Source organism: Melozone crissalis, unplaced genomic scaffold, assembly GCF_028551555.1.
Source record: "Melozone crissalis strain CALT ecotype California unplaced genomic scaffold, PUWL_Pcris_2 ptg000041l_1, whole genome shotgun sequence".
Classification (NCBI taxonomy): Eukaryota; Metazoa; Chordata; class Aves; order Passeriformes; family Passerellidae; genus Melozone; species Melozone crissalis.
Window position 1 is genome coordinate 3,606,691 of NW_026535819.1, and position 16,734 is coordinate 3,623,424.

Consider the following 16,734-nt stretch of genomic DNA (forward strand, 5'->3'; position numbering starts at 1 on the left):
GTTGCCTGTTTTTCTAGGAATTGGGAATTTAACACAATTTTTTTTCCAGGAATTGGGAATTTAACACAATTTTTTCCAGGAATTGGGAATTTTACACAGTTGTTTTCCAGAAAACCCAGAGGTGACACTTTGGGGACTGACAGGAGGGGACAGAGGTGTCCAGCTGGGTGATGCTGATGGGAGGGTCAGGCCAGCAGCAGAATCCTGGCTCATCCCTCTGCTTTAGGTGCTCAGGACAGGGAAAATGAGTGGATAGAGACAGCCTGGTGAAAACACATGAGGAATTTCTCCTTACTACAGCTAAATGTTCAACCAGAGCTTTCCACAGCTTTGAATATTTTTTTTTTCTGTGTCAAGAGCAGTGGATCCCTGTGATGGCTCTCAATAACCTGGATAAATTGGGCATTTTTTCTGCTGTGAAATCTTACCTTTGGACAGAAGAAGGGAGCAGGAGGAATATTCTCCTGCCTGCCTCCACGAGTGGCAGCCTGCATCACTCCTTCTTTCCTTAGAGAAACTTTGGGAGGGACAATAAGAGCAGCTAAATTGGCAGTATTGGAGGGCTGAAGTTCATGTCAGTTGTTTTCCAGACTTGCTGGATGCTTGCAGACATTCTCAGAGTGGTGCAGGAGATGGGTAAATGATTCCCTGATTGATTTCATGTCTGGATGTGGCTTTGGGAGCCTCTTGCAGCTCGGGAGGAAGGGCTGAGAGCTGAAGTCATAACTGAGCTCAACTTTCCTGGGTTTAGAAAGGAGAAGTTTGCTTCCTTGTGCCCCACACTTGAACTGCTGTAGGATGCTTGAGGTGATCTTATCAGAGGTTTTCAGTTACTCATGAAACCAGGACCTGGCACTTGCAAACAACCCAGGGTGGAGCTCTGTAGGACCAGGAGATGTCTCAGTTTGAGGAGATTTGAGGGTCCTGGAGCAGCCCCTGGTGATGTGCTGGGCCTTGGTGCTGTGTCCAAGTGTCCCCAGTGCTTGAGAAATGGATATTTAACAATATTCAACGGGCATTTAGTGCTGATCTGGGCCAAGGAGGCAGCTCAGACTTCCCCTGCCTTTGGGGGAATTCTGTTTGCAGTGATAACAAGCCCCCCAAGTTTACAAGGTGCTGCTCCTCCCTGGAGTCTGGGAGAGGATTAGGGCTAAGGAAATGAGCTTCATCCTGCTTTCCTGTGCTTCTCCTCCTGCTGTTCTCCTTCCTGAGTGTTTCTGCTCAGTGTCATCTGTGTTTTGAGGTGCTTGGCAAGGGGGTGCAGGCAGATATGACCGTGTTCATGGGGGTTCTTGAATTGGGGAAGAGACGAGGACCTGACTCCATGTTTCAGAAGGCTGATTTATTATTTTATGATATATATTGCATTAAAACTATACTAAAAGAATCGAAGAAAAGGTTCTCATCAGAAGGATAGCTAAGAATAGAAAGGAATGATGATGAAAAAGGCTTGTGTCTTGGACAGAGAGTCCAAGCCAGCTGACTGTGATTGGCCATTAATTAAAAACAACCACATGAGACCAATCCCAGATGCACCTGTTGCATTCCACAGCCGCAGATAACCATTGTTTGCATTTTGTTCCTGAGGCCTCTCAGCTTCTCAGCAGGAAAAATCCTAAGGAAAGGATTTTCCATAAAAGATCTCTGTGACAGGCAGAGGAGAGCTCCAGCCCTCTCCTGGTTGTGTGTTCCCACAGCTCATGGGCACATCGAGTTATTTTGCTCCTTCCTTCTCTTCTGGGCCTTTTTCCCTCCTTTTTTTAAACTTAAAAAACCTAAACCTTGGCCTAAAGGTTCAAACTTTTTACCTCCTTTTACCTAAAAAAACTAAACCTTTTCCCTCCTTTTTTTAAACCCAAAGTGAAGATGTTTCATCCAGGTGGGTCTGTGCTTGTGCAGGAAGCTGCAGCAGCCCCTCCATCTGTAGAACCAAGAGGGATTCCTGCTCCAAGCCCTGAGCAGCTTCAGGGAAGGAAAAACTTCAGTGGGAAAGGTCTCCCATCCCTGCAAACACAGCAGTGCCAGGTTCTGAGCAAATCAAAGCAGCAAATCCCAGGCAAATTCTACAAGGTGCCTTTTACAGTGCACTTAAAACGCTCCTGTTTGCTTCCTGCCTCTTTTGTGTACCTTGGAATTACAGGAATTCCTTTGAGCTTAAACGAGTTTTTCTGTGATTTGTAAAACACAGCTGGTCTCAAACATCCTTGGGATGGTTAAGCTGCTGCTGCAGGAGCCTTGGAGTAAATTATCTATGTAGTGTAGAATTTTGGATTTTGGATATTTTTGGTTTTGGATATTTTTGTGGAAGTTTTTGGTAGGGGTGTTGTTATAGTAACAACTTTTTGGGGGGAGTTTTGTTACTATGGGTGGGAGAAGAAAATTTTGAATTTTTGGTAGTAATATTACTTAAGGATTACATTTTTTGGGGAGTTTTGTTAAGAGGGGTAGAGGAGGTGTTGCGGTTTTTGGATTGTGCTGTACTGGTAACTATTGTGACTATTGTACTATGACTTGTAACTATTGTCAGGTGTAATTTATGCCCTTTCCACTGACTGAACCTTCACAGCATTAAATTACTGTTGTAATACAGCAATGCTTAGTGCCAGCAAGATCATGCTTTAAGCAGATAATAATAATAAGCAAAAATATTATAGCAATAAACGACACGATTGTAAAAGTTTCTTTTTAAATGAACAGACAGAGTGAGGTTTTGGGAGGGATTTGGCTTCCCTGAGGCTCCCTGGGGCAGAGCTGATGCTTTGATGGGGGCAGTGGAGCAGAGCTGCAGGATGGATCCAGCCTGAGGATTCGGAAAAGCTTCAGGGCTTGGAGCACAGCAGCCAGTGAAGGGTTAAACTGCAGGTGAGTCCCTTGAGGTGGGAAATTTCCATCCAGTGGGATAGGGACTCCAAAATCAAATCCCTGGGTGTGGCAGAGAGGGACAAACCTTGCTCTGTCCATCTGCAGGTGGCCTGGGCATCTCCCACAGCTCTGGGGCTCAAAAGGATTTCAGCTTTTCTGCAAAAACCTGGAGGCTTCTGCAGAAAAGTTGAATTTCTGGCCCTTCCAGAAATTGGAAGCTCTGCAAAATGCAAAAAAAAAAAAAAAAAAGTCTTTTAAACACTTTCCTTTGTGTTGTTTTTACACACAGCTGCATTTTTTCCTTTAGCACCTGGGATAATGATGAAGGAAATCAGGCAAGGAGAGTTTTGAGCTCTTTCTCTCTCTCTCTCTCCAATAGGTAAATTCCTCTTTGTGCAAGTGGATTGGTTTCGTATGGATGCTTCCAATTTCTCCTGCACATGCAAAAAACCTTCCCAAACCTCTTTTTACTTTTTTTTTGGTGCTCCACATGTTTTGCTCTGACCTCCCAGCTCCCTTTTGGAGCCAAGAGGAAATGGGAACCCAGAGGAATGTGAAAATCTGTAATATTTTCTGCTTCCATCCCAGGCCTTGATCGAAAGGGATTAAATTTAATACAGATTAAAGCCAGTTTCTTGGAAGCAGGTTTGGATATCCGTGTTTTGCATCTGACTAGCTGTTTTCTCCATCTGTTTCAACAAATCCAATCAATACTGGGGGAAAGGGGGGGTTGTTTTTTGCAGGAGAGCCTCGTGCAAGGAACCCTTGGAAGTCCCCATGTCTGGAATTCACTTGGAATATCTCAGGGTGGAGCTGATGAGAGGGCTGGGATGGGCTGTGCTGGCAGCTTTTTAATTTAAAGTCTGGTCATGGAGTGATAAAACCACAGAATTTGGACATTAAAGCCCATCTTGTGCCACCTTCACTAGTCCGGGTTTCCCCAATCCTCCTTCAGCAATTTCAGGGATGGGGCAGCCCCAGCTTTTCTGGGTGTCCTGTGCCAGTTGAGTGCAGAATTCCAGGTATGAGGACAGCCCAGGTGACAGCTGTGAGCAGAGCCATGCCCCTGCCTCACCTCCTCCCACCAGGAATTAACCTGAGCCGCTCCTTTTCTGTGCTGTGCCTGAGCAGTTTTTTACTTTGGGTGCCTCTGACAGGGGCTTTTCCCTGGAGAAGTTTGTTGGGTGGCTCTTCTTGGGTTACAAGATGAAGGTTTTGCTTGAGTGCTTGACTTTGGGCACCCTGATTTATGGGCTGGGGTCAGAGAAGGACCTGGAGCCCTTTAGCGCAAAGTTGTGGAGCAGCTGGCCCGCAATTTGGGGACTAAACTGAATTAAATCTCACTGAATTCAAATGTTTAACAGGAGCAGCTGATTTCTAACAAAGTTTAGCCTATCCTGGTGTTCACTATGGCACAAGACAAATATTGGGGCTGTGTTTGGGCTTGTCTGTCCATCCTATCCTTTTGCATCAGTGCTGTGGGGTCAGGAGTTGTCTGCAGGGCCCTTTCCCTGATTATTCCTGATTGTTACATCCATGGCAAGCACAGATATGATATTTATAATATCATGCTTAGCATGGGGTGGGCTCTGAGCTTTTTCTAGGCTCTCCACAGCCTGCAGAGACCCATCCAGAGCATCCTGGCCAAGGTTTGGACCACCTGTCCTGCTGCTGCTCCCACACCTCGGCACGAGGTGTCCTTGGGGCAGCTCAGGGTTTGCGGAGCACCTGTATAAACCCATTTACCAGCATTTGAAGCTAATTACTGGTTTTAAGGTAATTTTTTTTATTTTTTTAGGATTTTTTTGATTTTTTTGTTTATTTGTTTGTTTGGGTTTTTTTGTTTGTTTGTTTTTAGGATTTTTTTGGGTTTTTTTTTAAGGATTTTTTTTTTAGGATTTTTTTAGGATTTTTTAAGGATTTTTTTAGGATTTTTAAGGATTTTCCCCCCTCTTCCTGCCCCTCTTTCCGGGCCAAGTGCCCAGCACAGCTTGGTGGCTTTCAGCAGGGGCTGTCAGCGCCCACGTCCTGCCCACCGGTGTGTTCCACACCTTCCCACGCTGCAGCCCCCTCCTCTGCTGCTCAGAGCTGGGCATCCTGCCAGCTTCATTAGGGAACAGCTCATTAGGGGCAGGGGAAGGAGCTGGACACAGCAGAGGGGCTGTGTTGGGGTGGGGAGTGACAAGTTCTGCCTGGTGCTCACCTGAGCCAAGCCAGTTTGTTTGTGGTTTTCCCCCCTGTAATTTGCAGGAAGAAGCTCAGTTCCCCTGCCTCATTACCCTCCTTTCCCAAAGGACAAGTGATAAAACCACAGAATTTGGACATTAAAGCCCATCTTGTGCCACCTTCACTAGTCCGGGTTGCCCCAAGCCTCCTTCAGCAATTTCAGGGATGGGGCAGCCCCAGCTTTTCTGGTGACCTGTGCCAGTTGAGTGCAGAATTCCAGGTATGAGGACAGCCCAGGTGACAGCTGTGAGCAGAGCCATGCCCCTGCCTCACCTCCTACCACCAGGAGTTAAGGTCTTTTTTGTAACCATCACAAAGCCATGCAAACCCTCTCCAGTCACACCCTGGATTTCTTTTTTTCCTTAAGAGCCAATTCTGTAATATCTTTAATCAGGAGGGAGCACATCCAGCACCCATGGGTGCTGCTGAGCTCACTGCTCCCACTATTCCAGGGCCATCAGATCAATCTCTGTGCCCTGCTCAGCTGGAGGCTCTTTCCCAGCTCATCTGTGTTGATTTTGGTGTTGGCTCACTTGAGAAACTGCTGGGTTCCCCCCCCTGAGGCTTTTAAAGTCCCATCAAAGGCAGCTCCTCGCTGCTATCACAGAGAGATAATAAAAGTCCTGAACGAGGCAGTGGCTCAGTGGAGGAGAGAGCCCATTAAGGAGCAGAATAACTCTTTATTGCTGCTGTATTACAAAGCAGGCACTGGAGTTTCAGGGCATTAATTCCTGTGTGTGGAGCTGAGCAGGGCTGTGGCTGGGCTGGTTTGTGGCTGTTTCTCTGTGTTGGGCTGCTTTGCCTTCTTCTCTTGATGCTTTTGGCTCTTCTCTGTGTCCTGGGAAGGTGAGGGACCTGCCCTGGCCAGGTGAGACAGAGGAGCAGGGACACCTCTGACACACAGACACCTCTGACACACAGACATCGTGGTTTAGGGACACCAAAAATGTGTGGCAGTGTTCCCTTCCTTCCTCAGCTGGTCTGTGAAAAGACACATTGGTCTGTGGGAAAAGACAAATTGGTGTCTTAAATATGGGAGCTGTGGGGTGTGCACCTGGATAACTTATGGTGGTGTGACAGAGTGCAGAGATTTTCGAGCAGTAGCCATAAATCCACCTGAATTGTTCTTTTCTCTTCCTGGTAAGGGAACGGTGCTGGTTTTGCACTGACTGCTCACTCTTGAAAGGCTTCATGATTTTAGACATGATGCCAGCCCCAAAGAGCCCAAAATGAACCTGTTAAAATCCTACACGAGTCCTGTTCCCACTGGAAATCAGCAGTGATTTAATATTTGCATCCCCAGCCCGTAATGTGGCCAAATCATGGGTTTAATGCAAAATAGTGATGGTTTAATAACGTTGTTTTTAAAAGCCCATTCAAGCACTTTACAGCTAATGGGGCTGGGGAAGAGGAGGAGCTGCCAGAGCTCTGGGGCCAGCCATAAAGCAAATGGAAGTGGCAGGGAAGGATCCCTGGTGTTTGTTGGAGGAGGGAAGAGGCTTTACCATGCCCAGACTTCCCCATCTGTTGCAGTAAATACAGGGACAGAAGCCTGGATGTGCCATCACAGGAAAACCCCACTGGCTTTGATTTGAAATCCTTATCAAATATATATCTGCACAAATCAGCTCAGCTGGCACCTCTCCAGAAGCTGGATGCCAGCAAACTCCACACCTGGCATGAGAGGGAGTGGGAGGAGAAGCTGTGGCACACCTGGGCAGGTGAAGTGGAGCCACTGGGGAAATCACCCAGGCAGGCACTGGAAAGGCTCAAACCAGTTGTCCAAACCAGTTATTATTGAGCAGCCTCATCCTCAGCAGGCAGCTGGGTGGATGTGGGCTGGTTTGAGAGGGTGGCTGTAGGAAAATCCATCTGAAAATCCATCTGATTGGATCCTTTCATGGGGCTGTGCCCACCCTTGGCAGCCCAGGAAAGCATCACACCCTGGATTGCTCCTGATTGCTCCTGCCCAGCCAGGGCTGATGGCTCAGCTGCCCTCAGGAGATGGGATTGAAGGAATTCCCCAGTGAATTCCTGGGATGCTGGAGCAGCAGCAGCAGCAGTCCTGGCTGCTCTGTGTCCAGGGAAAAGGGCTGGCTTGGGGTTGATCCCTCAGGTTTAGCTTTTGTATTTTTCACATTCTGTGCTGCTTTGGTGTGTAATTCTGAGCTTCATATCAGGGGATGGTGAGCTCTGTGCACAGAGCAGGGAGACAAAACAATTCCTGCTCCAGCTGGGCACCAAGGACAAATGATCCAAATCTCAGCCCAGGAGCACAAACACCGTGGGCTGGAGAGAGAAAAACAAGCAGGGTGGGACTGCCTGGGCTAAAGCTGGAATGGGACAATGAACTGCAAGGTGCAAATGGAGCAGAACTGATCAAAATGAGAGACCCTGTGAGCAGTTGTGCATTTTGGGACCATTTTGGTTCATTTTGGGTGCATTTCGTGCCCATTTTGGTTCATTTTGGGTGCAGCCCTTGCTGGGCTCTTGTGCTGCCCAAGGTGGGTCCGTGAAGGAAATCCTTTTAATAAATCCCTGCTTTATTCTTTAACTCTGCCCAGCCTCTGTTCTATCTCAGCTTTCACAAGACATCAGCTCTTGCAGGTTTAGCCCCAGACAAGAGCACCAATGACTGATCCAGAGCGGGCAGGTTGTGGCTTGTGCTCTCTGCCTTCCTCCCATGCCAAGCTGCTTTGTTTTTTCAGACCTGACAGAGTTTATTTGAGAGATTTTCTCGTTGCTCAGAGATACCATCAGTTTATTTCTGATTTTAGGGTCAAGTTTCTGCCTGAGGCTGGGGATGTTTGGCCTGAGGATTTGTTCTGCCCTTTCTGAGTTCAGGGAAAAAGCAGAAAATGACTCCCTGTGATTGCAAGCTGTGCAAACCCCTCTCTGTGGCAGGGCATGGGCAGAGGTGGCACAGAGAAATCTCTGCCCAGAGGTATCAGTGTTGGCACAGAGAAATCTCTGCCCAGAGGTATCAGTGTTGGGCAGAGCTCCTGGTTTGCTTAGAAGGAAATCTGTTCTGGAAATGCTCAGTGCTGGCTGTGAGCCCTCAGCTCATTCCTGCTCCCTGCAGTGCCCAGAGCTGGAAAGTTCCTCCTATGCAAAGTGTTCTCCAGCCCAGCTGGGGCAGTTTGTTTTTGCAAATAAAAAAAAAAGTTTATTTTAGAGTTTTTTAGATGCTCAGAGATACCATAGGCCATAAACAATGCCAGAGGAAGTAGAAGAGCAGTGAACATAATAATTTATTTTCTATTTGGCTTTGGTTTATTTTAAAATCTGTGATTCCTAAAAGAAAGTGTTGGGAGTAAAGAAGAAAAGTGGTAAATATTTTATTGAAGTAGTGTGGCTATTGTGGTTTTTATTTAATTCATTTCAAAAATCCCATTTCTTTACTCACTTTGGTGTTTTCCAAAATGACCAGTGATGACCAATGACCAAAATTTCCCACTTTGAGTCTTGACTTTTATTTTATTTTATTTTATTTATTTATTTTATTTTATTTTATTTTTTCTATTTTATTTTATTTATTTTAATTGTTTTTATTTTTATCTATTTTATTTTTTCTATTTTTAATTTTTATTTTTTATTTTTTATTTTTTATTTTTTTAATTTAATTTCTTTATTTAAATTGTTTTTATTTTTATTTATTTTATTTTATATATTTTTAAATGTCTATTTTGTTTTATTTTGTTTTATTTATTTTAATTTTTAGTTTAAATTTATTTTTAATTTTAATTTTATTTTATAATTTTAATTTTTTAATTTTATATTTTTATTTTCATTTTTAATTTTATGTTATAACTTTTTATTTTTATTTATAAATTTATTTTTAGTTTTATTTTATAATTATAATTTTTTTTCTTTCTTTCTTTTTCCCATGAAGTGCAGAACTCAGGGGCTTTTTTAAACCTGAACTCACCTGCAGGGCTCCTGCCTGACTTTGTGGTGCTGTTGCTTTGCAGCAATGATTTCTCTGGTCAGTAAATGATCAGCTGGGTGCTTGGACTGAACCATAAATACAAAACCTCACTGGAATTTCAGGAATGTGAGGAGAATCCCACACTTGTCATGGCAAAACCACCAGAAATTTCCCCACAAGCCTTTGCAGGTCACTGCTAGAGAAAAGTGTCTGTGCACCACCTGCATGTGGCACCTTTATATTCCTATTTATATTCCTGCCACCTTATTGTCACTGGGATGTTATATATAGCTTTTATGGTAATTTTGTGTGCTGAATGCAGTTTCCAGGGAGGAAATTGCATTGAGAAATGGGTGAAGAAGTAATAATAATAGCAATAATCTGCATAAGCCCCTGGTGTTAAAACCCATGGCCCCACATCTCCTGAAGAAAAATGCACAGATAAGAGAACAGTTTTCCAAACAACATCTTCAAATGACTTGGAGGGTGACTTTTGGCAAGGGATGGAGTGGCAGGACAAGGGGAAATGGCTTTAGAGTGACAGAGATTTGGGTTGAATGGATATTGGGAAGGAATTCCTGGTTGTGAGGGTGGTAAGGCCCTGGCAAAATTGCCCAAAGTGTTCAAAGTGTTCAGGGGCAAAGCAAAATTCAGGTTGGAATATCTGTTTTACTTGTTTTTGTGTGTCCTGGGATTCCAGGAGCAGGGAAAAGCCTCAGCTGGGATCAGGGACCCTCCTGCTGCCCTGTGAGTGTGGGACAGGTCCTTACCTAACCCCAGAGCCAGAATCAGGCCTGGGTTTGCCTGCAAATAAGAAGTTTTTTACAGGGCAAAATGAGACACAGTTTAGCAAACACTTAAGGGCTGAGTTAGTTTTAATAATGTTGTTTAATCCTGTAGAAATTGAGAGGATTACTGATCCTAAACACTTCCCTGGCTGGGGGCTGGGGTTTGTGAGGAGCTGGGCTGGCACTGGGCTTGTCTTGCTCTCAGGAGATGTTGGGAAAAATATTCCTGATATTGGGACAGAAAAATATTCCTGATATTGGGACAGAAAAATATTCCTGATATTGGGACAGCCCTTCTGGAAGTGCTTCAAGGAGGCTTTTTTGTGCCTGGTCCCTCACACTGGGTGGTTTGGCTTTGTCAGCTGAGTGTGGATTTGGGATCTGTGGATTTGGGATCCTCACTGGGCTGTGCTGGTTCCACATTTTCTCAGCTGAGTGTGCATTTGGTATCTGTGGATTTGGTATCTGTGGGTTTGGGATCTGTGAATTTGGGATCCACGGATTTGGGATCTTCACTCAGCTTTGCTGGCTCCTGATTTTGTCACCTGAGTGTGGATTTGGGATCCTCACTGGGTTGTGCTGGCTCCTCACTTACTCACCTGAATGTGGATTTGGGATCCATGGATTTTGGACCTGTGAGTTTGGGATCAGTGATTTTGGGATCCTCACTGGACTGTGCTGGCTCCTCACTTCCTCACCTGAATGTGTATTTGGGATCTGTGGATTTGAGATCTATGGATTTGGGATCTGTGGATTTGGGATCCCAACTCAGCTGTGCTGGCTCGTCCCTTCCTCACCTGAATATGGATTTGGGATCTGTGGATTTGGGATCCTCGCTGGGCTGTGCTGGCTCTTGACTTTCTCAGCTGAATGTGGATTTGGGATCTGTGGGTTTGGCATCTATGGATTTGGGATCCTCACTGGACTGTGCTGGCTCCTCACTTCCTCACCTGAATGTGGATTTGGGATCTGTGGATTTGGGATCCCAACTCAGCTGTGCTGATTCCTCCCTTCCTCACCTGAGTGTGGTTTTGGGATAGTGGATTTGGGATCAGTGTATTTGGGATCCTCACTGGGCTGTGCTGGCTCCTCACTTTCTCAGCTGAGTGTGGGTTTGGGATCAGTGGATTTGGGATCAGTGGATTGGGGATTTGTGCATTTGGGATCAGTGGATTTGGGATCCCCAATGGGCTGTGCTGGCCCCTCACTGGAAGCAGAGCCAGCTTTGATGTGCCAGGCTGAGCAGAGAGCAGAGGGAGCCTTGCTGGGGAGGAGAACTGGGAACTTTTCTCTTCTGTTTCCCTGGAAGTCAAACCCCGCGGTGGCACTGTCTGATTCACAAACTGGATTTTTACTTCAGAAGGCTAAAAATAGAGCATGGAGAGACTCATTCAGTCACTCTAGGATTTCCTTGGTGCTATTTTAAGCCCTCTGGAGCAGGGCTGGGGATGCCAGGGGAGTTTCCATCTCTGTGCCCTGTCTGGGCTGGGTGTTCCAGGTGCCACTTGAGGTGTTCTGTGCCCTGGTGAGCCCTGGAGCCTTTCAGGGATGTTCTGTTCCCTGTTTTCCACATGGAAATCACTCACTTTTTGGGTGATTCCCAAAAATCAGCCTGACAGCCGGGCTGGCATTCATGGCACATGAAATGGCACATTCATGGCACATGAAAAATGAGAGGGATGAAAGTTGCAAAAAAGTGTGGAGGGAAAGGATGGTGAGATGAGGCTCTCATTGATGTCGTGGGATAAAAATGTCGCTCTGAGTTCATCCCAGGAGAAAATCCAGGGTTGTGGTCCCTGGTAGGTGGTGTGGAGGTGGCTCAGCAAAGCAGGGGAGCATCCCAAAGTAAAATTCCTGAATAAAGGGTTGGATGCAGGGCAGCCCCAGGCAGCAGCAGCCCCCAGGGGTTGGGTTTGTACACCTGGAGCCCCTTATCCATGTCCCATCCCAGGAGATTGGAAACCAGTCCAAAAACAACAGCTTTGTTTTTATCACCTCAGCTTTGAAATGGTGAATGTGAACAAGGGTAAAACACACTTTAAATCTACATCAAACTCATTATTTGTTCCTCTTCATTGAAAATTCCCCATAGCAATTAAAACTTCCATCAAAAATGGGAGTTTTTCTGAAAATCCTGGTGGTTTTATTGCTTCTGATTGCAGTGCTGATGAGAATATTTTGGTGTTGAATCACTCCTGGCTGTTCTCTGCCAGAAAAGGGCGATGGTCTGCACCCACCTCTGACAAACTGATGATGCATCTTTATTGAATTGCAAGAAGCCAGAGCTGTTCAGCCTTGGCAAGTTTTGCCTCAATAAGATCATTTTGTGTGAGGAGAGCCACGGAAGGAGTTGTAATCCTTTTGTAATAAAACACAAACTAAGAGGGTTTTCTCAGCGCTTCTTAGTGTTGCATAAAACCTGTCAGGGCAGGTCTGGGCTCATTAAATGAGTGTGGGGATGGAATTTCCTCAGATGAAGCTGTTCATTAATATCCTGAGGGTTCAATGTCTTTTGTGCTCAGTGGTGGAAGATAAAGCGGGGTGCTGATGGTGACACTGTGACACTGATGGGGGGACTGGAACATTTCCATCCCAGCTCCAAGCACCAGGCTGGGGGTCCTTGGGCTCCCACCAAACCTTCCTGTGTCCTCAGTAAGCTCACCAGCCTCTTTTTCTCTCATTTCCAGGTGATCTCTGCAGTATCCAGGCTCTCCTTCCACAGCATTGCTCAAACCAAAGGAATTAGGTAAGATCCTTTCCATACGATGCCTTAAAATAACATCTCTCCATATTCCTTGTGTTTAATCACCTCACACACTTCAGAAGCTGCACATAATGGGGTTAAACAGACACCTTTGGGATGCAGGTAGGAACAGTTTCAGATGAAATAAGTGAAAATATTAGGAATTGTGTACACTGTTTGTGCTGGGGAGTGCAGCAGGGAGAGTTTTGCTGTCTGCAGTATCCTGGCTCTCCTTCCACAGTATTGCTCAAACCAAAGGAATTAGGTAAGATCCTTTCAATATGATGCTTTAAAATAACATCTCTCTCTCCCTCTCTCCATATTCCTTGTATTTAATCACCTCACACTCTTCAGAAGCTGCACATAATGGGGTTAAACAGACACCTTTGGGATGCAGGTAGGAATAGTTTCAGATGAAATAAGTGAAAAATGAGGAATTGTTTGTGCTGGGGAATGCAGCAGGGAGAGTTTTGCTGTCTCTGTCTGGAGGTTTTGCTCAACTCCACGAGGGATCCCAGGAAAGCCAGCAGTGCTCAGGAGCTGTGGCGTCACCCCAGTGTCCCCACTGTCCCCTGTGCAGGAGAGCCCAGGGACCTTTCTGCCCCAAACACCTGTGAAATGTCCCCTGGCTGTGTCGCAGCACATCCTTGGTGTGGGATTGCAGGCTGTGCTGCCTGCTCCTCCTCTGAGGGAGCAGTGCAGAAGGAATTAACAGCAGCAGACAGCCCCTATTAAGCAGAGCTGTTATCCTGCTCTTTGTTCAGCTCCCTGCAAAATTGCTTTGCAATTGCTTTTCCTTGTTAGAGTGCATTTGTATTATTAATCTGGGAACATCTCATTAGAGCCACGGCTATAACAGGGATGAGTTTGCAGCCTAAATTACCTCTGCTCGTTTTTCTGGGGATGGAATGTGTGTTTTTTCACCCCCCAGCTACAGAACACATTGGATTTTCTCCACATGTGTCCTGCTGCTGTTCTGGAGGGGATCTGGGGTGCATCCCAAGGCAGGCACAGCCAGGATGAAGGGAAGGATGGGATCCCTGCCCCACTCCCAGCCCTGCCACCCAGCCCTGCCACCATTCCCACTGTTGGAACATATTTTCCCTGCCTTGTCTGTGCTGAGATTGCTGGAGGGGAACAGCTTTTCACGTGTAAAACCAGCTCAGAGCCTTCCCATCTGTTAAACACAGATCCCAGCAGGGCTGGGGGAGAGGCAGGGCCCAGGGTCTGGGGGAGAAAGATGTGCTGTGAGTTGAGGAGTGTTTGTTGTGATGATAGCCCTGAGTCCTGCAGTGGTTTTTGTTTTAAGGGGGAGGAACATTCAAGGGGTTTGGAGGCTGGGGGATTCATGTGCACAAACTGCAGTGCCTTGGCAAGGGCTGGGTGCAGCCCCACATTGCCCTTCACAGAGAAAAGCGAGGCACAATTCTACCCAAGAATATTTCTGGGATTCACATTCTCTGAACCTCAGAGAAAGAAAACACAATTCTTATAATTTGCTGTGGCTATGTTTGTGCCAAAGTAGAATGCAACATGGGGATTGTTTACCCACAGTGATGGTGTTTTGTTTCCTTGGCCAAGAGTGTGTGTGTGTCAGGACTGTTGGGGGACAGTCACGAGATTTTGTGCAGTGTGTGCAGGGTTAAGTGCTTGGCAGGTTCAGTTTTAGATAGAATAAAATAGAATAATAGTAATAATAGCAATAATAGTAATAGTAATAGTAGCAATAATAATAATAATAATAATAATAATAATAACAATAATAACAATAATAACAATAGAAAAAGTATATTATATAGTATACTATATAATATACTATGTAATATTAATAAGTATAATATAATATACTCTATTATAATATAGTATAATTATGCTTTATATTATACTATGTATAACATACTATATTATAATATAATATTTTATATATAGTATAATATAAATATAATATTATAATATAGTATGCTTTTATAATAGAATGATACAGTATAATAAAGTAATTAATTAGCCTTCTGACATCCATGGAGTCCTCCTCATCATTCCCTCCCCTTGGCAGGGCCATCACAGCATTTCTGTAGCTGGGTTTAAATCTTGGGGCATCCCTGGGATTGTTCCAGGTGTGACCCCTGGCAAAGCCCTTCCCAAGGCAGGGAGGGGGGTCCTGGATCCAGCTCAGAGGATGAAGGAGCTCCATCCCCTGGAAGGCTTTAATGAGCCCCTGTTGGTTGTGTGAGGGCTGGGCATAGCTGGGATGCAGAGACAAGGGATGTTTGCTGTTCTTGTGGGGATGTGGCTGTTTCTCGTTCATTTTACAGCTGGCATTTACAGTTCCCACTAAAATCCTTTATCTTGGAAGCCTTTGGCACCGTAATTACACAAGAATAGCACAGAGCTTATGAGCCTTTGCTTCTAACCCTGTTTTCCTGTGTGTTAACCCTGTTTCTCCTCCAGCTCTGCAGGAGCAGACAATGCTGTCACTCCTTTAGCTGGAAAATGGAACAGACTGGAAATGAATTCTGTAATTCCAGCAAAATGCCCTCCTGGGAGTGTTCCCTCCCATCTCACTGTCCCCTGCAGCCACAGAGCCCTGGCTTTGTCCATTGCTGCATCTTCTTTCCTTTAAATCAGGTGATTTCTTGCTGCTGCACCATCACAAACCCCTCAATGGCAGGAACTAATCTCCAATGAATGAATCTGAATTAATCTAATCTTGTGGGAACCAGCAGCAGCTCTGGCTCCCTGAAGGGACTGCTCACATCAGCTCATTGGGTCCATCCTCTTCCCTCTCCCAGTGAAGATGCTTCCCCTGGAAGTGGGAAAAAATCTTGTTGGCTTAGGCACAGTGCTTAAAACCACAGTAAATACAGTGAAATTTGGATGCTGGGTGGATTGTATGGTGTTCAGCCCCACAGCATGAATGTGGCTCTGCTCCAATCCCTATTTTAGGGCCTGAGAATCAGGATCACACAAATTAACAGTGAAATAAATCGCAAAGCCTGTTCCTTGTCCTTCAACAAGTTTCATGGCTTGGAGAAAAATAAAAATCAATCTTGTGTGCTGTTCAGTGTGAAAAAAGAAATCCACTCTTTCTGTCTTAACAATTTCTGGCTGCAGGAGCCTTGGCAGAGGAGCTGTGTTTCCCAGAGTCCTGCAGATAGCTATCAGGGCAGCTCAGTGGAGATGACAGAGTGCTTCTTCCAAGAAACAAGCAGCAAAACCAGGGCAGAAACTCCATCCTGAATGCAGTGTTTCATTTGCAGTGTGCCTAATGTGCAGCAGCTGCAGCTCCAGCCCTGCTCTGACCATCCTGTGCCTGCCCTGTCCCCATCCCAGGGCTGCTTGCACAAATCCTGCAGGAAGCAGAACCCTGCAGGCTCTGTGCTGATGGGCTGGGAACTTTCTGCTGGGATTTTGATCCCTCTGTTGTCCCAAACGGTTGTACACAGGGACAAAGAGCAGATCCCATCCTTCTTGTTTTTCTCTCTCCAGCCCATGTTGTTTGTGTTCTTGGGCCTGAGATTTGGATAATTTGGGAATTTTCTGCTGGGATTTTGATCCCTCTGTTGTCCCAAAGGGTTTTACACAGGGACAAAGAGCAGATTCCATCCTTCTTGGTTTTCTCTCTTCAGCCCACAGTGTTTGTGCTCTTGGGCCTGAATTTTGCATTATTTTTCCTTGGTCCCCAGCTAGAGAAGGAATTGTTTTGTCTCCTTACTCCGTGAAGGGAATCCCTGCTCTCCTCACCATCCCCTCATATGAAGCTCAGAATTACACACCAAAGCAGCACAGAATCTGAAAAATCATTTCTCAGGAGAGGAGATTTGTTTGTTATTGGTTCTCATCCTTCTCTCCATCTCTTTGGAGGACTGTCAGCACTTCCAGGGAGAAGTTCCACTGTGCTCCATCCCTGAACAAGGAGCCTTTATTGTGCAGCTAGGATTTTCCACTGCAGCCCTAATTCCATTACCCCATTCCCACGCTGGCTGGCACTTCCCAGCCAGCCTGCAGGATCCTGAAGCAGCTTGCTCTTTGCACAGGGATGTCGTGCAAAGCTTCTCCTGGCCTTTGGAGACAGAATTTTCGTTCCCTTCCCGAGTTTTCATTGCGTTTTCATCCCAAGTTTTCTTGAGCAAACTCAGCTCTCTGGAGTACAGCAAGACTTCTTATTGCAGGTCCCAATAAACCAGGAT

The 16,734-nt window shown here is 45.7% G+C and overlaps 1 protein-coding gene across 7 annotated transcripts in view; it reads left to right on the forward strand.

The window, feature by feature from the left end:
• The window catches only part of VAV2 (vav guanine nucleotide exchange factor 2), a 121,818-nt gene that overhangs the window by 62,649 nt on the left and 42,435 nt on the right, over nucleotides 1-16,734 (forward strand). For all 7 annotated transcript variants that reach the window (XM_054284205.1, XM_054284209.1, XM_054284206.1 and 4 more), the window contains exon 3: nucleotides 12,492-12,550. In XM_054284205.1, coding sequence (XP_054140180.1) covers nucleotides 12,492-12,550 — 59 coding nt within the window. The remainder of the gene's footprint in view (nucleotides 1-12,491; nucleotides 12,551-16,734) is intronic.